Source organism: Pimephales promelas, chromosome 20, assembly GCF_988280905.1.
Source record: "Pimephales promelas chromosome 20, fPimPro1.hap1.1, whole genome shotgun sequence".
Lineage (NCBI taxonomy): Eukaryota > Metazoa > Chordata > Actinopteri > Cypriniformes > Leuciscidae > Pimephales > Pimephales promelas.
The window spans coordinates 18,459,928-18,482,953 of NC_142788.1; the positions used below are offsets into that span (position 1 = coordinate 18,459,928).

The 23,026-nt window shown below is 37.0% G+C and overlaps 1 protein-coding gene across 2 annotated transcripts in view; it reads left to right on the forward strand.

Moving 5' to 3' along the window:
• Positions 1-23,026, forward strand: part of eif4g3b (eukaryotic translation initiation factor 4 gamma, 3b) — a 40,405-nt gene that overhangs the window by 15,551 nt on the left and 1,828 nt on the right. The window contains exons 6-33 of one of the 2 annotated variants that reach the window (XM_039652060.2): positions 546-566; positions 4,816-4,995; positions 6,148-6,262; positions 7,015-7,118; positions 7,327-7,452; positions 9,353-9,443; positions 11,246-12,022; positions 12,431-12,510; positions 13,009-13,228; positions 13,305-13,429; positions 14,002-14,121; positions 14,357-14,512; positions 14,660-14,857; positions 15,018-15,164; positions 16,562-16,798; positions 17,371-17,475; positions 18,151-18,289; positions 18,422-18,510; positions 19,362-19,458; positions 19,594-19,705; positions 20,195-20,409; positions 20,521-20,639; positions 20,755-20,927; positions 21,596-21,721; positions 21,824-21,905; positions 22,020-22,118; positions 22,231-22,377; positions 22,458-22,539. In XM_039652060.2, coding sequence (XP_039507994.2) covers positions 546-566; positions 4,816-4,995; positions 6,148-6,262; positions 7,015-7,118; positions 7,327-7,452; positions 9,353-9,443; positions 11,246-12,022; positions 12,431-12,510; positions 13,009-13,228; positions 13,305-13,429; positions 14,002-14,121; positions 14,357-14,512; positions 14,660-14,857; positions 15,018-15,164; positions 16,562-16,798; positions 17,371-17,475; positions 18,151-18,289; positions 18,422-18,510; positions 19,362-19,458; positions 19,594-19,705; positions 20,195-20,409; positions 20,521-20,639; positions 20,755-20,927; positions 21,596-21,721; positions 21,824-21,905; positions 22,020-22,118; positions 22,231-22,377; positions 22,458-22,539 — 4,282 coding nt within the window. The remainder of the gene's footprint in view (positions 1-545; positions 567-4,815; positions 4,996-6,147; positions 6,263-7,014; positions 7,119-7,326; positions 7,453-9,352; positions 9,444-11,245; positions 12,023-12,430; positions 12,511-13,008; positions 13,229-13,304; positions 13,430-14,001; positions 14,122-14,356; positions 14,513-14,659; positions 14,858-15,017; positions 15,165-16,561; positions 16,799-17,370; positions 17,476-18,150; positions 18,290-18,421; positions 18,511-19,361; positions 19,459-19,593; positions 19,706-20,194; positions 20,410-20,520; positions 20,640-20,754; positions 20,928-21,595; positions 21,722-21,823; positions 21,906-22,019; positions 22,119-22,230; positions 22,378-22,457; positions 22,540-23,026) is intronic. The other variant, XM_089124078.1, reaches the window with a different exon arrangement.

Consider the following 23,026-nt stretch of genomic DNA (forward strand, 5'->3'; position numbering starts at 1 on the left):
TAACGCTTAGCCAATCCCTTGTCCTAACCCTAAAATAAAGTGTTTTTTTTCCCCTTTTTTAAGAAATATACATTTTTATTTTTAACACAATCATCATCATTTGTATTTAACATTAGCACTATGTGTCTTGATCTGGTGTGTGTTTCTGTTTCCATAATTCTTTGAATTATTATTCTATGATTCATCTCACCCACGGTGAGCTTTGAACGCCTCTTATAGTCAAAGAAACTCGTTTCTGTACAAGGCTTTCTGGTTCTTCTCTATTTTTCAGTTCGTTGTGAGCGTCTGCAAGGGTTAGCTGATTTCAGGTCCTGTTTCTTGTGTGTTGCCAGATAAAGATGATGTCACTTGGCTACCTAAAAAGCAGAGCATGGTGCCCTCTTGTTTAGTAAATAGCTTTCCCTGAAGGAAAGGCTCTTTGCATGCTCTGTACTGCAGATCTCTCCTTAAGTGTGTGTGTGTTAGTCTCTCTCTATCCCTCCATACCAATTAGTGCATTATCCCATGAGCTTCTTCTTCTCTCTCTCCCTGCTTCAATATTCAAGGGAGGATTCAGACCCATTCAGGTAATTTGCAGTCTTGAGGAAAATGCATGGCATGAACTCAGAAACAGCAGAATCCTCCATTTCAGTTTACCCCTCCTCTGTAAATGTACATGTTGGTCTGATTGACTATTTGTAAGTGCTTGCTGTATTATTAATTTGTTAGGTTTGCATGTAGAACAGTTTCTTTCTATATGCATTCATTGTTTGCTCCCTGTTGGAGCTGTGTGTCAATGATGGGTGGATTCTCTTCTCTACAATGTTGTAATGCTTTAGGAAACATTACTGCTAAAATGCAGACATTGAGACTCTGTGTGTCTGCTATTTGAGGATTTTCATGTCATTGTTTAGCTGTTATACATTGATTTCTAACTGCTTTAGTGATATCCTTATTAGGGTTGGGTATCGAGAATCGAGTATCGATTGGAACCGAGACTAACTTTTCGTTTTTCCCGGAATCGTTCAAAAGTTAAAATCTCGATTCCTAGTTTCGATATTCACAGTCCGCCGAGCTGAAGAAGAAACCGCTGAACAACACCAACGAAGAAGCGTCTACCGGAAGTGTTGGCATAACCACGCGAGTCGAACATGAGTACCTTACGTCGGTGACGTCACTTTTCTAAAAATAACGAAATCTCGGCAAAATGCAAAATTTGTGACAAAAGGAGTATTTTTTACAGATGGAGTATTTCCTTCAGAAAGGATTATTTCCTTCAGAAAGGCCGTTGGTTAGCAAGGTTAGCTAAAAATTTTTGACCCTGCCTCTTAAAAGAATCGGAATCAAGAATCGTTGGGAACCGGAATCGAAACAAGGAATCGGAATCGGAATCAGAATCGTTCAAATTCAAACGATACCCAATCCTAATCCTTATTGACCTAAGGATTGAACACTACTCAAAAATATGCTATTAAATAGTTTTAATTAAAAAATGGTTGCACTCAAACAATAAAAACATTTAGAACAAATTGAATCAGCTTGTTGAGGATCTGAACACTGGTGACCTGATTCATTTGCTCTGATAGCAGGTTCATTTGCAACATTTGCACAATTTAAAATAATATGGTTTTCTTTAAAATAATATGGTTTTCTGCTTAAAGGGAAGTCTCTTATGCACACTATGGCTGCATTTATATGATCAAAACACAGTTGCAGTTGTAAGACTGGAAAAACTGGAAGAACTGGAAAAGGAAAGGAAATGAACATTTGAACTCTCTTTTGTGAAGTTAGCATCACCATTTGATCAGCATCACCACTCTTTCCCTCTTCCCCCACTCCTTCTCTCTCATGCTGAGATCACCAAAATTCACCCAAAAATCTTTATGGTTTAATAATTATCATACTTTATTATACATGTTTGGTATATCGTCTCATGTCCAAATGTCTCATTACCAAAGAAGAAAACCAAAAGAGTTTATTCCAGGCAAATGGCATCCGGCTTCCAAAAGGTGTAAACTCAAAAATGTTGAAACAACAGTTTTAAATGTATCCGAATAAGCGTAGACGTTGGCTGTATCCAAAAAGTTAGGTAGCTGACTTGTCGACTTCTAAAGCAGAGTAACAGTTTAATGATCTACAGCAAAATATTGCAAGCTTTGGTGAGGACTAAAGAAATATTTAATTACTACAAATAGTCACTTCTGACTACAAATGTTGTTAATGCTCAGCAACATCACACACTAACTAAAGTTAGAAAAGTGAAATCTTATTCAACCACCCCTTTAAAAAAAAATAAATAAGCTGCTTAGCAGAGTGATATTAAAATAATCTCTAAGCTTGTAATGTTAACTTAATAATGTAATGTGGCGTCGAGACTGTCAGGAACTCATTCGGTTGAATACAATGGAAAGACCATAATGCCCTGGACTGCAGAATTACTATGTTAAAAGTAGTTTTAGGCCAGGGAATGAAATTTGGTTAAAAAGAAAATAAATTTTATTATGTTCAAACTTATAAAATGTCTTAAATTATGGCCTGTTTTGTCACTTTTTACAATCCTTTATCTAACAGAAAGGAAATGTTAATATTCTTTGTCAAGGGTTGTGCTCTATATTTGATTTACTTTAACATTCGATTACATTTTGACATGGAGAAATTCAGCTTTAATTCAATATTAATGATGATGATATTGTAAAAGGACATGTTAAATAATTTACTCAAAATTGAAGTCTAGATATACATTTATTAATGTCAACTTAAAAAAAGAACAAGTGTTATCATTTAGAAAAATAGTATGATTTTTGAATTGAATGAATCAAACCATTTTTGCATTTTTAGATTTTAGATTTTGCAACCATTTTTAGATTTGCATTTTCGCTTTCAATTCTTTTGTATATTTGACATTTCTCTGGGTTTATCTGTCATCTTAGATGGAAATATCTCGTCGAGCTTGTCACAGTGCATTATAGAATTGCCTTCTCGTGTGATATTTGGCCAAAAGAAAAAGGTTTGCAACAGTATTTGCATCGGAAGTGTTCATCAATGCTGTCTCTGTTGGTTTTGGGACAGAGCTGCTGGTTCCCAATTGTCAGTGCCAGTTAGAGTAATAGTAAGGACACAGGTGTGCCCTGTGTTGGGCACACCTGTATTTTCGAATTGCTGTGTGCTTTTGGTTTACTTTCAGCATCAGAGAGCTCAAGACTGTTTTCCTGTGCCTGTTCATCATTGTAATTAACTGTACTTTAGGGTAGGCTTATTCAAACATTGTAAATGTTTGGTACCTTTTTGTTTGGTCTTTTTTAAATACGTCAATCTCAAGTGAGATTGACTTCATATGAACTATGTTTATTTACATTTATTCATTTGCAAATGCTGTTATCTTTATGTCAATATGAATATATTATATAGCATGATAGTCATTTAGCAACAATTTGGCTCACAACTGCAAATACTGTATATTATGGTCTGGTGGTTGTTATTAAACCAGATTATGTTATGAATTTTTTTTTTTTTTGTTGAAGAAGTGTCTATTTTCAGAAAAGCTGCATTTATACAGTAAACTATTATTACAATTTAAATTAACTTTTATAATTTTTAAAATGTAATTTATTCCTGTGATGGTGAAGCTGAATTTTCAGCATCCTTACTCTTACGTCTTCGGAGTCACAAGATCGTTTTTCTCATATTCTGATTTTGTGCTCAGGTAATATTTCTTATTGTTGTCAATGTTGAAAACAGTTGTGCTGCTTGATCGTTTTGAAATATAAATTATTTTATGAACAGAAAATTCAAAAGAACAGCATTTATTCACAAAATAAAATAAATAAATTTACTGTCACATCTGACCAATTAAATATGTCCTTGCTGAATAAAAGTATTAATTTCTTACTTAAAATCTTACTGACACTGAACTTTTGAAAGGTGTTTTTTTTTTTTTTAATTTTTCATCAGAAATATCTAAAACTGGTTAAACTTAAACTTATTGTACAGTGCATCCAAACTGCATTTCATAACTAAGCACACAGAATAGGAATCAAGTCACCTTATTTATACAGCACTTTATACAATACAGAGTGTTTCAAAGCAGCTTTACAGTGATTACAGGAAAATGATGCATTTCGGCTGTTGTTTATCTGAAGTCACTTCCGTTGTAAAGATCATCAATTATTAAATTAGTTCCTTTCATCTATAAAGCAGTTCTGCAATAAATGATGTCATCATCCAGTTCAGTTCTTATACAACAGCGTCAGTACAGTCAGATCAATAATATTTTTGTTGAATATTAAGTTGTGGAGTGACACCCGTATTTAGCCGCAGCATGTACATGGCCCTTACAACCTTTTGACACATTTATGCAACATTTAGCACACCGAGGAACTGACTTCTTGTCAGTTTGGATGAAAATTGATGATTCACGGTTGATGTTTGGCATTTCTGCATACATAGCCGCAAGTTTGAGATTCTTGGGTCAACAGGTCTATTTGAGGAACTTATTAATAGAAAGTTATGTTTGGAGTTGAAAAGAAAAAGCTTAAAATCTCTATTTTGATTCATACATACATGATCTATTATGAAGCCATTGTAACAACTATATCATCAGATATAGCATACTGTATATATATATATATATATATATATATATATATTGCATGTTACTTAAGTTGATGTGTTTTGTCTTTGTTTCTTGCATGCGTTTACATAAATAGTTGTACAAAAATGTGTTTACTTATTCAGCGGACTTCTTCAGAAGCCATCTTAGATGTACTAATGTTACACGTATCAGCTTGCCAAAGGTGAGCCACATAACTGATCTCTCCTGTCTATCTCTCCTCGCAGTTTTTCCAGAGGACGCAGATGCAAACGGCCCGGCCCACCATTCCAAGCAATAACCCTTCCATTCGGCCCACATCTCAGACCCCCACGGCAGCGGTCTATCCCCCCAATCAGCACATCATGATGACCATGGCTCCCATGTCCTTCCATTCCCCACAGACAGCGCAGTACTACATCCCTCAGGTCAGACAGTACAAGAATGCAGACAGGAATCACATTACACTTACTATATCTGGACCATGTGTTACGTCAGGTTATTTGAATGTGTTAGACTGTGTTTGTTGTGTTGTTTATTTAAAAATTTGATTACGGATTATCAGTTTGTCTCGTGTTGATATTAGGTATGTGTATCAAGATATCACGCTAGAAAAATGCAACAATATGTATCGTTGATGTAAATGATATTATCACGGGATAGTTTTATCTAAGGCTCAGCTTACTATATTTATAATGTATAATTCACCCCAAAAATGTCAATTCTGCCATCATGTCTTTTCAAACCTGTACATTTTTGCACATTTTATGAAACCTAAGAGATTTCTGTCCCTCCATTTAAAGTCCATTCCTCTAAAACTTAAAAGATCCAAAAAATAAGGCATTGTAAAAATTAATCGAGTGATTTAATTTGAATCCAAGTCTTTTGAAGAGACACGATGGCTTTATATGATGAACAGATTTATGATGATGCGCATACTGTAGTAAACACGGACGTTCAAATGCTTGCGTGAAGTGAGTGAGGAAATGCAACATTTAACTTACTGCATTAAACTACTATATATAATGTATGATAATAATGCAATGGGAGAAAATTTTGGGGACCTGATAATAATAAAATATAATAGTGTATCGTTACACCCCTAGTTGTCAGTCATCATGATAGTATATATGACAGATCATACACAAGCATGTCAACTGGCCATATTTTGTGTTGACTTGATATCTCAAAGCAATCATAAGTTACGGCAATTGGGATAATGTTAGCCTTTCTATCAAAATTTGAAAAACCTCTAGTCTCCAAACAAGTAATCTGAGTTTTACTGAACATAAGAACTACTGGCATGTGTAAACGCCACAAAGCATAAAAATATTAATAATTACATAGAATAAGTAACAAGCTATGAGATCCTGGTTGACCAGTGATGTTTCAGCTGTGCTCTCCTATTCTATGGCTCATAATAAATCAATTGGTTTATAAGATCGGCCAAATTTACTGACTACCTTTTGAGTCATGGAATGAGATTATCGGTCGATCCATCGGAGCAACCTTAGTTGATGTCTTGTTTGCAGTTATGTTTTGAATTTTCCCTAATATGTTTGTCATGTGTGACTCTACAGTACCGTCACAGTGCTCCTCAGTATGTAGGGCCTCCTCAACAGTACTCAGTCCAGCCCACTGGACCCAGTACCTTCTATGCTGGACCCAGCCCAGGGGACTTCCCTGCACCTTATCGTGAGTTTCCCTCCCTTTCTGCCACCACACAAATATCTGTGGATCGTTGTTGACGTTCTCATGCAGTCTGCTGACTTGCATTTATTTGCTTTTTAATGTTTTAATCTTGTAAGTGTGAATTTTTAGAATACATTTTTTTAAGATGTCATTCATTTAGTTTTGGTTAATTAGTTCAGTTGCCGAAAACAAATTTTCAGAAAATTACAAAAATGTGACATTTGCTTGTTAGCTGTTTTAATATGAAAAATTGCTTGTGAATATTGAACACTTCTATGTTGTTTACTCAAGGGCTGCGACAAGAGTCAACAGTAATTTCATTATCGAATTTGAAACATTTTTGGATTTTATACACTTTTTATAAAAAGTTATATAATTGTTATAAAGATTTAATGAATATTATATTATATATTGCTTATATATTTTTTAGCAAAATGCATAACTTTGCCTACTCTCATACACTTTTTGTATTCATAGCCTTCCATTGGCATATTGTTTGGAGTAGAAAATTGGGCAGGATTTCATTATCTGCTTTTTTATACATTTTTATATAAAGTTAAGTAATTGATTTAAAAAGTTACGTTTTTATGTTGTAAATATCTTTTTCAGTATATTCAGAAAATAAAATTCGAATTCATCGATTAAAGAAGTGATCAACAGAATCATTTAGTTTGCAGACATGGTTTAGTTGCATCAAATCTGGTCTGAACGATTCTTTAATATGGAACGTATTGTCTTTTTTGGTTTGTGAGCAGCAGGACCTTCCTACTATCCTGGGCAGCCCATGTACACACCATCTCCACCCATCATAGTGCCTACACCACAACAACCTCCACCTACTAAGAGGGAAAAGAAAACAGTGAGTGTAAATGCGTCATCTTTATAGCAGTATGTAAACTGGATTGTCCCCATAATGCTTTGAGGACATTTTTATTGTTGAAAAACATAGGTTCAAGTTTAATTCATAAATAATTCATCAGGCTTGAGTAATTGTGAACAAGAATTAGATTGTACATGGTGCTTCTGATACTTTATCAGTTCATTTTGTGTAAAAATTTTCCTCCAAGATCCGCATCCGAGACCCCAACCAGGGTGGCAAAGACGTCACAGACGAAATATTATCAGGGGTGGGCGGGAGTCGGAACCCAACCCCCCCTGTGGGACGACCCTCCTCCGCTCCTACACCTCCACAGGTAAAACAGCCAATCACATCAAATCAAACACCAAAATCCCTATGTACACATACGGATTAAGCCTTACATTGTCCCCTTTCGAATCTCTGCACCTTAGGGGTCAGGGTTCGCCAACTCTTTTAACTTGAGCCAGTTAGCAAACACGCATAAAACCCTAGTAACTGCATATAAACATGCAAAAGTCAGAACACCATAGCAACCACACATATTGACTTTGCAGACAGTAGACACACTGCCAGAGTTTCAATTCCCTCATAATCAGGAGTTTATCTTCTTATCTAAAGCCACAGCTTATGTCCTTAGACGGCTCCTTCACTGAGGGGTTTATTACTTAACAATTTGATCTTTTACCCACAAGCCACTAATTTTACGCACTTTTAATGAATGTAGCCTTGAAACATTAGCCGCTTTTCCACCATCGGGCCGAACGGTTCTAACAACGAAAAGGAATGGTTCCATTTATATCTGCACTTGAGCTTGGTTCGGCAGGGCACAATTACAAACCGTTCTCGGCCCAGGATCCTCAGCAGTCGTGTTGGTAGAGTGTGTCTAGTGCTAGTTTCTCTTTATCTGGTCAAGCACGCTATTTAAGCGAAGTTAACGCAAGTTAATTATAAAATTAAAGAGAAATATCTGATCATCCGCCATAACATGGTCAGTATATCTCATATCATCTATAAACTCTTTCGTTACAAAAGCAACAACTGACGCATTTGTATATCCAAAGAGCTCCGTTCTCAGCCCCGCAGTGGAAAATGAAACCATATCTGTACTGGCTGCGTTTGGTCCGACAATGGAAAAATGGAAATTGTTTTTCCTGTAGAAGTAATTGTGCAAGTCTAGAAATGTTATTTAGAAGTTTCAAAAATGTTTAAATCTTGCATATTGTCACGTTTTGTTTTTCTGTCTCATGATTGTTTGTGCCATCGTGATCTCTCCCTGTGTGTCCCCTTTACAGTGACTTCTCATCTACTCACTCTTGTAGACTATCTCTAGTGTGCATAATCTAAAACAGGGCTTTTCAAACTGGGGTCCGCAGACCGCATGTATAGGGGTTGTTTACATTTTAAAATAGAAAACAGATATTATAAATATATTGTAATAATAATTTACAATATACATTTTTTAAACCATATTATTATCAAATAAATGCAGCCTTGGTGGCAGTAGTGTATGTTCAAGAATAATTTTTAATTTGTGTTGTGTATTTGTAGGGAGTTTTTTCTTTTTGTCACCTTTCACTCTCTCGTTATTTGCATTGTAATATTTAATATGCAAATATACAAATATTTAAATTGTAACTTTTTTTCTAACAGTGATTATAAGGAAAGAAAGATATGGTGTTAATTTAATGCAAAAGTAAATAGTTTTTGAATAATAACTAGTAATTTCTTTTGGCTGTCGTAAAAGTAAAAATCTAAAATACTTGCGTTTAATTTCAGAAACAACATGTTGTTTTTATAATATTACACATTTCACACGTGGTATAAATTAGTATGAATACAAGAAAATCTATATCCTTTTATAGTCACCAAGACAAATTACGTGTCTTATTCTAAATATTTTAGGATGTGGATCATATTTTGGCGGTGAGGGGTATAAAATGGTTTAAAAATCCCTGTTCTAAGGCACAATGTAGATGGAGCTCTCACTATGTTTTGACTCTTCCTCTGTCTTCTCTCCCTGAACGTTAATAGTGTCCGTCTCTCCTCTGCTCTCTTCCCCCTTTTCCCCATGTTTTGTCCATTTCTGCCCCTCTCTCTCTCCTCTCCATTCTCTGTGTTTCTGTTTTTCCCGCTCTGTCTGTGTGCTGCATATGTGTGTGTGCCTTGTGTCTCTCTGTTGCTAGTTTTTATGTCTGTACCCTCATTATCCTCACATTTTCTACCTCAAATCCCAGCAGCTGAACAGCCAGGTAGCAGATCACGGGAATGTAATGTATAATGCGGACAGCCCCCAGATCCTTCCTGCACCCATCAACTTGAAAACAGGTCAGAAATTGTCACCTTTTCCCCGCAGGTTCAGAGCAGTGGTCCTTAACTGACCCAACAATGGGTCACAGGTCTAAGAGACATTGACATCAGGGAAAAAACAATCCTAAATGTAAATAACAAAATCTACTCACATATAATCTTGCCTTATTAGGACAAAATAAGATAAATAAATAGGATTATCAGCTTTTGGGATGAAGAGACAACACATCACATATGTTCTATTGTTGATGTCGAAGGCTGTATTGTATCTATATAGTATTTTTTCATCCATCACTAGAAGTTCACCAAATTAGGCTGATTTTTTTTTTAAACCATGAACAAAACAATGCAAGATATAGTTTTTGTATTTGATGTCCAATGTAAAATGTGGGCCCTGAAACAAAACCAGTTGAGAACCACTGCTCCCCCCATGATCTTAATTTTCTTAACCAAGAAAATGCACTGCAATTACATTGTATGTTATTTATGTATGTTATGTATTTATTAGTTAACTAAAACTTTAAAAAAGCTAAAGATCACCTTTTTTATGATGTTTCATAATTTTGTTGCCAAAAAAATCACTGCAAATACTATGCAAATGTTTAAAGGGATCACAAACTGCATTGTTTTATTGTTTTATGTTTCCTGCTGTAAGACTTTAGTGTAAACCGTAAACATCCACTGCTGTGATTGGCTAACAGCTTTGCATATGAATAGCTAGTATTAAATGTGGAACTCTCTTGAGAACTTTTAGCACGTTTTTACTATTACTGCTCTCAAGTTTAATTATGAAATGTGTTGATTATTCCATTATATTTAGGTATATGGCATAAAATGTAGATCTATAGCATTATATTTAGATTGTGGCATGAAATATTGCAGTGATGAGTATTGTATCCGATCACAGACATGTTGAGCACATGAATGCAGTGATCTCGTCATTGAAACTAGATATCTGCACACTAAGGAATTCTTTCATTATACCTAATAGTGCAAACATGATGTAAATAAGAGATTCGTTGATTATAACCAAAGACTATAGATAAAAGGGACGTTGGCTAAAGTCCAGAACTCAGTCACTGATAAACTTGGGCTGTTCTTTGATCGCTTTGATGTAATTTAATCAGTTTAAATAAAAACAGAACATTTTCTTCCTACTAAGACAAAAACAATGTGAAGTTGACCGTTTAGTCACTGGTTTGATTTACTGACACAGAGACAAAGAACATCTGACTACATGAATCATTACATATCAGAAATCACGGGTCACAGATCAACACAGTTACTTGCATGTTGTGGCAATACTATCGAGTCCAGATCATAAAAATCTGTTTGAAAATCCTCCACCAAAATTGCGACTTGATTAACCAAAGAATCCACAGTGAAATGTACTGAATAATACAAATAAACAATGCTCATCTGAGACATTCACATGGTGGTTGAAAATAAATGACCACATCCTTTGGTAGGTAAAGTTATTTTAGAGGAGTAATCCTGCATCTTTCTTCTCTCCTCGTCATCTCACTAACATGCCAGTGGACGGGGCCAAAGTTGGAATGATTTTCTTCTGCAGAGGCGATCTTAGATAGGCACATTCCACAACAAGTCATTCGCTGGGCTTGGTTACAATCAAAGCTGTTTCTTGACTAACTTACAGAATATTCTTATAGTATGATAACCTCTTATATGTCAAAAGAAGGAAAATTTGATTTCTCAGTTTATGACCCCTTTAATATGTCACATTATTTGTTTTTAACCCTAATCTGTCAGTTTATATACTATACCTCTGATGTATGTCCTTGTTTAATTTATGGCTCTAGATGACAAGCCAAAACTAGAGTTTGCCTCACAAAGATCTGCATCTCCTGGACTGCGGCAGCCAGAGGCTCCGTTGGAGAGAAGTGATCCTAGCAGCCCAGTCCAAGAGCCCTCTCCCATACAGAAAACTGAGCTTCCCCCCTCCGGTCCAGAAACAGCCTCAAGTGTAGCTACAGCCCCCACTCCTTCCATACCTGCCTCAACAGTGGAGTCAGCTGACGCCCAGAGCCCATCAGCTGAGCCCAGCCACACTAAAGTTGTCACACCAGAACCTGAGAGCTCTGAGCCGGAGAAATCCTCCTCCTCAGAGCAACCCTCACCTCAGAGCCTGTCTACATCCCCGGCCCAGCCCGAAAAGGCCATTAATGGGCTGACGGACACCGATGCTGCTCCCTTGAGTGAAGACTTGGAATCCCAACCCAGGGAAGTCTCTCCGTCGCTGCCTACTTTCAGTGTGCCCCAGTCCGCCAGCCCGGAGCCCAGGCCCATGACACCGGCGCTGGACACTGAGTCTGCGGTGGTAAAAACGGATAGTCCCTCACCTCCTGCTGAGGACAGCGCTGAATTTCCTGATGCCCCATTCCTCTTCACCTCCACTTCTGCTGCTATCTCCACTATACCTGCTCCTCCAGGACTTCTGCACCCAAGTCAGGTTTTTGCAGGGTCAGCCAGGATAACATCTACGGGAGCAGAGCTCAAAGAAACAGGGAAGGAGACCGAGGCCTTGTCAGACAAGAGAGGCGAGCCTTTCTTGCAGTCCATAAAAAGCTCAAGTCAAGGTAAGCACTCAGAAGATACAGTTAAGATTAAAGGGTTAGTTCAGCCAAAAATGAAAGTTCTGTCAGTATTTACTCACCCTCATGTTGTTCCAAACCTCTATGTGTTTATTTGTTCTGCTGAACACAAAGGAAGATATTTGGAAGAATGTTTTAATCAAATAGATCTCATTCCCCATTGACTACCTTAGTATGTATTTTTTCCTACTATGGTAGTCAATGGGGAATGAGATCTGTTTGATTAAAACATTATTCCAAATATCTTCCTTTGTGTTCAGCAGAACAAATTAACACATAGAGGTTTGGAACAACATGAGGGTGAGTAAATACTGACAGAACTTTCATTTTTGGGTAAACTAACCCTTTAATATTGTGAGAGTCAGTTAAATAACACAGTTTTTCTCTGTGCAGCTACATCTAGTGCACCAAAGATCTGGAAGAACCCAAAAAAGAACATGCCTGTAGGGCAAGATCAATGTCCAGACAAAGAGGTAAAATAATTTTGCATGTTTTTTATGCATTATTTGATGCATCTGGCTTTTATTCTAATTTAATCTAATCTCAACAAACAGGTTTTTTTTTTTTTAATTTATTGAACATTTATATAGCATTTCTATTGGCTTAATTATGTATTTTTTCATAAAGGAAACATTTAGTTGTGTTTGGTGGTAGTCAGAGTTTCATTGCCAACAAGGGATGAATCCTAGTTATAAATAATTATGCTCTTGGATTATACTTGCCTATACATACATTTGATGCATCAGGCTTATTATTATAATTGGATGTAAATGATAGATAGATTACATTTATGTTATTATTGTGTTGGGCATAATACCTCATGAAATGCATTACTGTAATACTTTTTTATTATTACACTCATATGTGCCACACAAGTGTTTCAGGAATTTGAATGATTTGGCAAACCATGTTGCTTATATTCAAATGAGTAAGGTAGGCTTTAAGTGGCTGTGTGTGTTTGTGTTTGGTAGGAGGACATGAATCAGTCCTCTATGGAGTCTGCTGCAGAGAGTCCCAGTCCTCCTCCTGTGGAGGTGGAGAGGAGGCCATCAGTAGGAGTTGTGCTCGAGGAGAACGGAGAACAGGAAGTAGATCCTCAGAGAAACGGAGCTGAACACGCCTCTGAAAACGAAAGCAGTGACAGCATCCACTCGCCTGCAGACAAAGAGCCGCTGATCAAAGCTGTGCCACGTAAGGCCATCTCTCTTCAATGTTCTCTAGTTATCTGCCAGGCTTTACCACTGAAACCGTTTCTGCTCTTCCACAGAGCCTGAAGAGAAGAATGGAAAGAAGCAGTACGACAGAGACTTTCTGTTGGGCTTCCAGTTCATGCCTGCATGTGTGCAGAAACCAGAGGGGCTTCCTCCCATTTCTGATGTTGTTCTAGATAAGGTCAAGACGAGTGTTATAATTCTACTAAATGTGTACAAGTATAGAGTTCTGCTCCAACCCTTCGGCTTTAATGAGCACACGTCACTTCTCGCCTCACAAAATTGCTCTGGTTGCCAGTTGCCGCTCGCATCAAATTCAAGTCCCTGACGTTTGCCTACATAACAACCACTGGCTCTGCTCCCTTTTACCTAAACTCATTACTTCAGACTTGCGTGCCATACAGAAACTTGCGCTCTGCAAGTGAACGTTGTCTTGTGGTGCCATCTTTCTACATGTACTGCGTTAGATTAAACTGGGGAGGACCATAGCACTTGCATATTGTTGCATATCTCCTGTTGTTAGTTTAACTGCTTCTATCGTTTTCATTTGAAAGTCGCTTTTGAACATAGAATTAAAGATTAAAGGTAATAATTGAAAATGATTAACACAAATGGAGTATCATGGGAATAAAGGGATATTGTAACCTGATTATGGCCCTCTTTTAAATCCCTGTAAAACTCATTACTGCTCTTGTTCAGAGTAGTAAGTTGTTCTTTAAGAGAAGCCTAATGTGTTTCTGCCTCACTGAACAGATTAACCAAAATAAGCTGCCCATGCGCCCGGTAGACCCACGTGTGATTTCCAGAGGCCCAGACTTCACGCCAGCATTTGCTGATTTCGGCCGACAGCTTCAGGGAGGCAGGGGAGCACCGGTTTGTCCCATTACCCATTCCATTACATATTCTCACAGTTATACTGAAAATAATATGGAGCTTTGTCTTAATAACTACAATAAGTCAATTATTATGCTTTCTAGACCCTTTGTCTTTAATATAATTGAACGTTTTATACTTAACCCATGAGTAAAAGCATTTTCAATTGGCATTATCTTAGAAACACTTATTATGAAACCCTGTCTGTACTATATGATTATGTCTGTTCCTTCAGCTGATAAATGTTGGCCTGCGGCGACCATCTGGACGCAAGATCATCACAAACGTGTCTGTGAACGATGAGGTGCAGCTTAAGACAACAGAGAATGCTTGGAAGCCTGGTGTGAAGCGGGATAGTGCCGTTGAAGATCCAGATGCCCAGAGAACTCAGGTCCTCCTGCACTTTCACTCCGTTTCAGTCCAGATGTTCAGCTATGATTGACTAGTTTATTACCTCATTACTTTCTCTAATACAAAGAGGAGATTGATTGTTGCCTTGGAAGACATTCAGTAATATGTTCGTTAATGTTTTTTGCAGGAGCTTTTCCGAAAAGTACGTAGTATTCTCAACAAACTGACGCCACAGATGTTCAGTCAGCTGATGAAGCAGGTGACTGACCTCACCATTGACACGGAGGAGCGGCTCAAGGGTGTCATAGACCTGGTGTTTGAGAAAGCCATCGATGAACCAAGCTTCTCTGTGGCCTATGGCAATATGTGCAGCTGTCTAGCCACGGTGAGTCACACTTTCCATTACTTATATGCCAGTAGCATATAAGTTCAGTAGATCACTGATTAATAAATGACATGTTGGAAGCAAATAGAAATTCAAACTAAATATTTAGCTTGGAATGTTTAACACGTAGATTAGTCAAGTACATGTGCTGTGTTTTTAGTTAAGAGTGCCTATGACGGATAAGCCCAGTAGCACTGTGAATTTCCGGAAGCTGCTTCTGAACCGCTGTCAAAAAGAGTTTGAGAGGGACAAGGTAGATGACGATGCCTTCGAGAAGAAACACAGGGAGCTGGAGGCGGCTACCTCGGTAAGTGCTTCAGTGCCGAACGTATCTCTAAAACTGTTCTTCAATGGTTCATAGGCTATTAAAATTTCCTAGAAGTTGTGTATGGTGTAAATAATGCATGCCACGAGATGATTCAGGTTTCTTAGAATTGAAAACATTTTTTAAGAAGTCATAAGCATAAATGTTTATTCATTTTCTTACTACTGATACAGTAAATCTTTAAAAAAGAAAAGTCACTAATAATTATTGTACTTTAATCCAGATCTGATATCGGGCATAAGAACAGAAAAATAAATGGTACATGATCCTTGACTAAAGTTAGGAGTACAATTATTTTAGAATTATTTTATAAATATATGCAAATGATTGGTTGAGCAGTTAATACAAAAGGAGACATTTAGTGTTATTCATGCTCTTTCCCATAAAATAAAAGTAATGTAAACAGTGAAAGAAAAAAGTATCCCATACACCATAATCAATATGATTATTTTGTATAAAGTTGTGATTCATTGGAAGTATATGAAGAGTTCAGATGCAAAAGCCTCTAAATGCCATTTGAAATTTTCTTCTAAAATGACCATTTTTATATTTAAGTTCAGTAATTTCACTTAAATGACAATTAATAGGTAATCTTTATTGCCATTTAAGTGAAATTACTGAACTTAAATATACAAGCTTGATAAAAATGATCATTTTAGAAGAAAATTTCAAATGGCACTTAGAGGCTTTTGCATCTGAACTCTTCAAATCCTAGTATAAAAGTCACATATCTATTTTCTGAATGAATGTTATTGATTTCATCCATGCATTTCGTTTTTTTTTTTTTTTGACCTCATAATTTTTATTAAAATGTCATAACTTGATCTTCCAGTGAAATGAGACTTCTCTGTAATGATGCACCAAAAATTCGCCAACTGAAAATATTCGACTGAAACAGCAAAGAAAAAAGATACTTTCCACCAAAAGTTTTTAAATATCAATATTTTTTTTAATTTTTTGTACTTTATACTAGAACTTAGTAGAGCTTGAATATAACTTTATACTAAGAGCTTGTTGTGACTAAACCTTGTTACTCCATTTAAAATTGATTTTTGTGAAATAATAATAATATAATGACACATGCATGTGTCTGACCATACATAAAGCCAAAATACTAACCATGACCACACATGGTGTTTAATTATTGAAAAAAAAAAATTAACTTTTGAAAAATAAATTTTAAGTTTTTTGTTTTCATTCCTTGAACCGGTTCAGAGCTCTGGGTAAAAGTTACTATAAAGGCCTCTGAAAGTCTAGCTAATTCCGTCTAGCTAATTCTGTTCTTCATAAGCAAAAAAAAAATGTTGCTTTTGCTGAAGCGGGCCAACAATGATCCTTTCTGACATGTCTTCCTCTCTCGCTCTTATTCTCACTCTCAGGCTAGCGAGCGGGAGAGACTGCAGGAAGAGCTGGAAGAGGCGAAAGATAAAGCCCGCAGGCGCTCCATCGGCAACATCAAGTTCATCGGCGAGCTCTTTAAGCTGCGAATGCTGACAGAGGCCATCATGCACGACTGCGTGGTCAAACTGCTGAAAAACCATGATGCTGAGTCACTGGAGTGCCTGTGCAGGCTTCTCACCACTATTGGCAAGGACCTGGACTTCGAGAAAGCTAAGGTCAGCCAGGTTGATCCTAAAAGGGAGGATGCATCCTATTTAATGGGCATTAAAAAATTACCATTTTAATTGCTTCTGCAACCCATGGAAACGCACATAGACTGTTGCCTATGCTTATATCAATGTAATTATGCAAATAAATCTGTGTTGGCCACTTTCTGCACTCATAAACTAATATTCTTTGGCCTCTCTTGTCAAAAGTGTTTTGTGTTGTGTACAATTTGAATAAACCCCTGCTGGTCCGTACAGCTCTCAAGAATACATTCCTAGACGTTAGCTTGGAAATATTAGTCCCAAATGAGTCATTTTAATGTGCTTTGGATTCAGCTGAGGACATGGCTGTGAGGTGGTGTCTAATGCATTTGAATGGATGGTTTACCCACACATTTTAATTCTCTCATTATTAACTCACCCCATGTTATTAGTTGAATTGTGTTTTTTTTTTTTTTTTTTTTTACTTTAAATAAAGACAAACATCAATTATTGGGCATTGTCAGCAGAACAGTCCATTATATTGGAGATGGGAGTCTGTTTAGCTTGTGCATCTTACAAATGGTTCTTGTTCCTTTTAGCCACGAATGGATCAGTACTTTAACCAGATGGAGAAGATTGTAAAAGAGAGAAAGACTTCATCACGCATTCGGTTCATGCTGCAGGACGTTATTGACCTGCGATTGGTGAGTTCTGTTTGTTTTTTGTTGTTTTTCTTTCATTTGTTTTCAAGTGGTGATCAAGAGAGCATTTTTAGCAACCCGGGTTGCAGAAGTAAGCTCGTTCCAGAAAGCATTCAGATGATGTAATCCCATCATTCGGGTGTTTTGTGTTTGTTTAATGTATTTTCCTATGGACCTATGGGCTCTCAGAAGCAGATTTGTCGTAGTTGGGTAAACTTCTATTGCAGTGAACGGGAGACGACAGTAAATATTATTTTTGTCTTTTCTATTTGCTTCAATAGCAAAACAATAAAAAAAATCTGTGGTAGTTTCCACAACTTTCCAAAAGATGGAAAACGTTGGTCAGAAGAGAAAAATATGTCATATTTGCCATCACAAGGAAATATAACATAATATATGGTGTTAAAAATGTGTATTACATTTTATTTTTCAAATGAAAACTTGAAAAACTTATGCTGTGTGTGATTTTTATTAATCAGCCTGTACACTTTTTTCTTCTAATTTCTGTTCATTTAAATACTATTTTTATTTAAAGGTGTAAATATTAAATAAGTTAATAAGAACTTTTTTACTTTCTGAAACCTATTTTTGTGCTTTATAGTGTGAGGAACTTTCTTGTTTTTTTGGCAGTCATTATGGTATTTTCAGGTCATTATTTGTGTTCTTTACTCATCTCAGCACAATTGGGTGTCTCGGAGAGTTGACCTGGGCCCCAAGACCATCGAGCAGATCCATAAAGAGGCTAAGTTGGAGGAACAGGAGGAACAGAGAAAGGTCCACCAGCAACTGCTGTCCAAGGACAACAAGAGGAGACCAGGTCAGAAAGAGACTTCAGCAATTGGCTAATCCTCTTTACAGCTTAATCAGTCCTGTGGGCCTCCTTTCTGCTTTCTCTCACTGATGAAGCAACTGTACTCTGTTCCAACCGTTCTTTTGCTTCATGTTTCAGCGGTGCCGAGAGAGGAGACCTGGAGCACTGTGCCTACGACCAAGAACAGCAGAACAATAGATCCCACTAAGATTCCCAAGATCTCCAAGGTAGAGTTAAAACAAAGACACTTTTTCTTTTTGGTCACGTCTATTGATTGCTAGCACAGCTGTTTTCACATTCCCTGATGATCTTCTTGAAAGTGAGGAAGCTGCATTTTTAGGTAAATAATTGATCCCATCATCTGAATCATACTTTGTGTGAAAAATCACACAAGGAGGTTGTGTGAAACACACCATGCAACGTCATTGATTGTGCTTTTTTGCAGCACTTTAACTTAAAGCCATTTCACTCAAAAAAAAAATATATATATATTAAAATATATATAGATATATTGTCTATATTTTCCAATAAAATAAAATGTCAAATTAATTTACATTTCTTCTTTTCACTCTGAATTTGCCAAACAACATTTTCATATTTTATGGAGGACTTTTAAACTACCTGGTCATAACTGGAAGCCTTTTGTTTGCGTTTGTAGTAGCATCTTGGTATCTCATTGATTCTTAATAGTGATTCTGGGGTGCACACATTTATTTCCTTTTCTTACACACCAAGTTTAGTTCTTGAAGCTTTCTGCTAATTAGCTGCTGATTGTAATTAAGTGCATTAAATATGGGAGACATACACAGTGTGTAATAATTATTGGCCCTGTCCCAAATTGCACCCTAAACACGTGCAGTCTTCCTACGCATCCAACATAACACCACGTTGACTGTCGGGAAGAAGTCTATTGACTACAAAGGGGACACCCTACGGTCTCGTGGACTTCACGGTCATGTCCACTAGACCGTAAGTGGGCCATTTGGGACAGGGCCATTAAGAACCACTGATGTATATATGAATACATGAGAAACTGTAATATGATCTTACTGAAACCATGTGTGTTTGTTTTCTTCAGCCAACAATAGATGAGAAGATTCAGCTGGGACCAAGAGCTCAGCTGAACTGGATGAAGGGCAGCAGTGGAGGGGCTGGAGCCAAGGCCAGTGAGTCAGGTAAAGACAGAGTAGCGTAGTCAAACATGGGCTGCTCGCTCGGTCAATTCCAGCTGTTTTTATAGTTTAGCAGGATTTTCTGTCTCTATGCTAAAATATCTGTTTTCTTCCTGTTTTGCAACCTTTTTCTTTTAGATGTATCTCGCCCCAGTGCCAGTTTGAACCGTTACTCACCCCTGCAACCAACCCCAACCTCCTCTTTACCCTCTACATCCCCAGATTTTGATGCCAGGAGAGTTCTCAGCAGGTAATGTACATATGTAAAATATAGTAATTGTGAAGTGGAAGCTTACTTCTGTGGTGTTTATCAATATTTGATATATGTAAATCTGTGTTGGATGTACTTGCAGGATGTATTTATTATTATAAGCATATTAATATTGCATAAAGCATATTGAATGGCTCCTAACTCTGTGCTGCCCGGTTTATTTATTACAAGCATAATATTATTACCAAATTATAGCAAGTAATTATAATTTACATTTATATCATTAAATAATATTAAAATAATTATTTAATTGTTTAATACATTGAAATTATACAATACAATTGTGATCAATTAAATTAAACAATAAATAAACTTTAAATTAATTCTATTATTGTGTTATAATTAGCATTTTATTTTAGCAAGTTTTTCAATGAAAATATCGTTTCGTTTGTAATGAATTGAAGGAAAACACTTTTACATTTGGAGATTCATGAATGTATGTTTTTGGTATGTTTGTGAATTTCTCAGTCGTGGAAGCTCAGGGCGAGAGCGCAATGACAAGCCATTAAGTGTGGGTCCTGCCCGGACAGGGCCCATCTCGTTGGGTAGCAGCAATAAGGATGCTCCCGAGGAGTCGGTCCAGGAAGTGTTCCGCAGAGACTCTAATGCCTCAGACACACCCAAGCTGCCCGCCAGCACTGCAGACAAGAGCAGACTGGAGCATAGCCAATCCAGGGAGTCTGGTAAGCTGCTCAGAGACCCTCGCACACATTATGATGATGTACATAATGTGTTGTTTGTTACAGTAACATAAAATAATTGGGAAGAAACCTAAATACTGTCTCTTATTGCAGCTGTTAAACTTGAAGTACTGTCAGGACCCTCTCCAGATAAGCCTGGATTTACAGAAGAGGACATGGGGAGGCGGTCCAAGTCCATTATTGATGAGTTTTTGCACATTAATGATTACAAGGTTTGTACCTTTTTTTTTAATCACCAAAAATGGCATTCTATATATGACTTGTTAAAATCTCCCAGTCCAGAATGGCAATTGAGTTTTTTCTAAGCATTGCATACTTGTGATGTAGGAGGCAGTGCAGTGTGTGGAGGAACTAGAGCAACCTGACATGCTCTATGTGTTTGTGCGGGTGGGTGTGGAGTCCACGCTGGAGAGGAGTCAGATCACGCGAGACCATATGGGTCAGCTGCTCTACCAGCTCCTGCAGGCTGGAATCCTCCTCAAACTTCAGTTTTTTAAAGGGTGAGATTGCAGCACTTTTTGAGTTCTTTTCCAAAACATAGTAAGCAGCATCACTATCTACTGTCTACTAAGGTCGCATGAAATAACTAATGTAATGACTAATCATTTAAAATTATTATAATCAATAATGAAAAAAATCACTAAAATATATAAAGTTGAAATTTTGTTCATTTTTATAATTCATTCATTCATTATTTTATTTTAATTATGTTATTTTATTTGAATTATGTTAATTTTATTTACTTCCTGCTTCAAAACAAGAAAAAAAATTGTTATTAGCATGTTGCTAAGCAAATTTATATATCTCTAATGGTGCGTTCACACCGGACGCAAATAGAGAGAAAAAATCACAGGACAGGTTAATAATTTTTGGAGACTGGCTCTATTTATCATCAAAACAAAAATAAATGACAGATTAGATGGATGAGGGTGAGGGTGATCCTCGCTCGCTCCGATGAAAGACTAGTCAGCTGTTTGCATAAACTAAAGTGTTTTCATCCAAATTGAAGAATACTTTCAGTTTATAGTCAGATATTGCATGAAATCCTGTGTTGAACAATGAAAAAAAGAAAAGAAAAACCTTCAAGAACATCTCCTTGGTAACTTTGAAAAAAATAATAATAATAATTCTATTCTGAGGTTTTAATGCGTTTGTTTCGTCCCCACAGGTTTTCTGAAACTCTTGAAATAGCAGATGATATGGCCATTGATATTCCGCATATATGGCTGTACCTTGCGGAGCTGGTGACCCCTGTGCTTCGAGAGGGGGGAATCTCTATGAGAGAATTATTTAGGTGAGTTTTTACCGCAGTGCTATTGGATTCAGATTAAGCTCACCGGCTTTAGTAATTGCCTGTACACAAGTTTTGTTTCATTTGCTTATTTTGTTTCCACAGTGAATTTAGCAAACCTTTACTCCCTGTGGGAAGAGCTGGGATATTATTTTCTGAAATATTGCACCTTCTATGCAAACAAATGGTAATCTAAAACACTTTAAGCAAACATTTGATTAGTTTGTGTTGCCATATTTAAAATAAATAAATAATTCTAAGTGTGAAGATGGTTTAAATAAATGGATTGTGTATGATTCAGAGCCATAGGAAAGTGGGATCATTATGGAGGGAGTCTGAGTTGAGCTGGGCAGATTTTATACCTGAAACAGAGGATGTGCACAGCTTCATCACAGAACATGTGAGCCTTCATTTACATTTACACTTCCTTTAGTCTAATTATCAAAACATTCACTCATCAAGCAGCTTTTCCATACTGAACGAGTTACATCTCTAATTTGACCTTCCGACAGAAACTAGACTTCACTCTTTCTGACGGCTCAAACCTGACCGAGGCTGTCTCTAAGAGAACACTCTCGCCTGAGGAACTGAACAAGCAACTTGAAAAACTACTACTTGAGGACCTGGCTGGCGATGAACAAATCTTCGACTGGGTTGAGGTAGATTTACAGCTGGCTCTTCAGGCTCATTTCAACCTCTGTGAATGATCTTCTTATTGATGTGTGATCATTTATTACAGGCCACTCTAGATGAATCAGAAATGAGTTCACCTCCTTTCATCAGAGCTTTAATGACTTCTGTGTGCAAGGCAGCAGTAAAAAGTAAGTGGCTCAGTATTTTTACACAATAACAACAGAGAACAGTTCTGGGTTTGGGGTTTTCAACAGCCAATAATTGCTTGATGGCCAACTCATTTTTCTGAAAAATCTAAAAAATCGCACTTTCCCACATTAAGTGAAATTAAAATGTAATGTAAATAAATCAGTTAAAAAAATTCACTCACTGGGCACTTTATTAGGTACAACTTGCTTGTACCGGGTTGGACCCCCTTCAGAACTGCCTTATTTCTTCATGGCACAGATTAAAAAAATGTGCTAGAAACATTCCTCCGAGATTTTGGTCGAAGTTGACATGATAGCATCCCACAGTTGCTGCAGATTTATCAGCTGCACATCCATGATGTGAATCTGATGTGCATCTATTGGATTGAGATCTGGTAACTGTGGAGACCATTTGAGTATAGTGTTCAAGAAACCAGTTTGAGATGATTTGAGCTTAAAGACAAGCTGTGTTATCCTGCTGGAACTA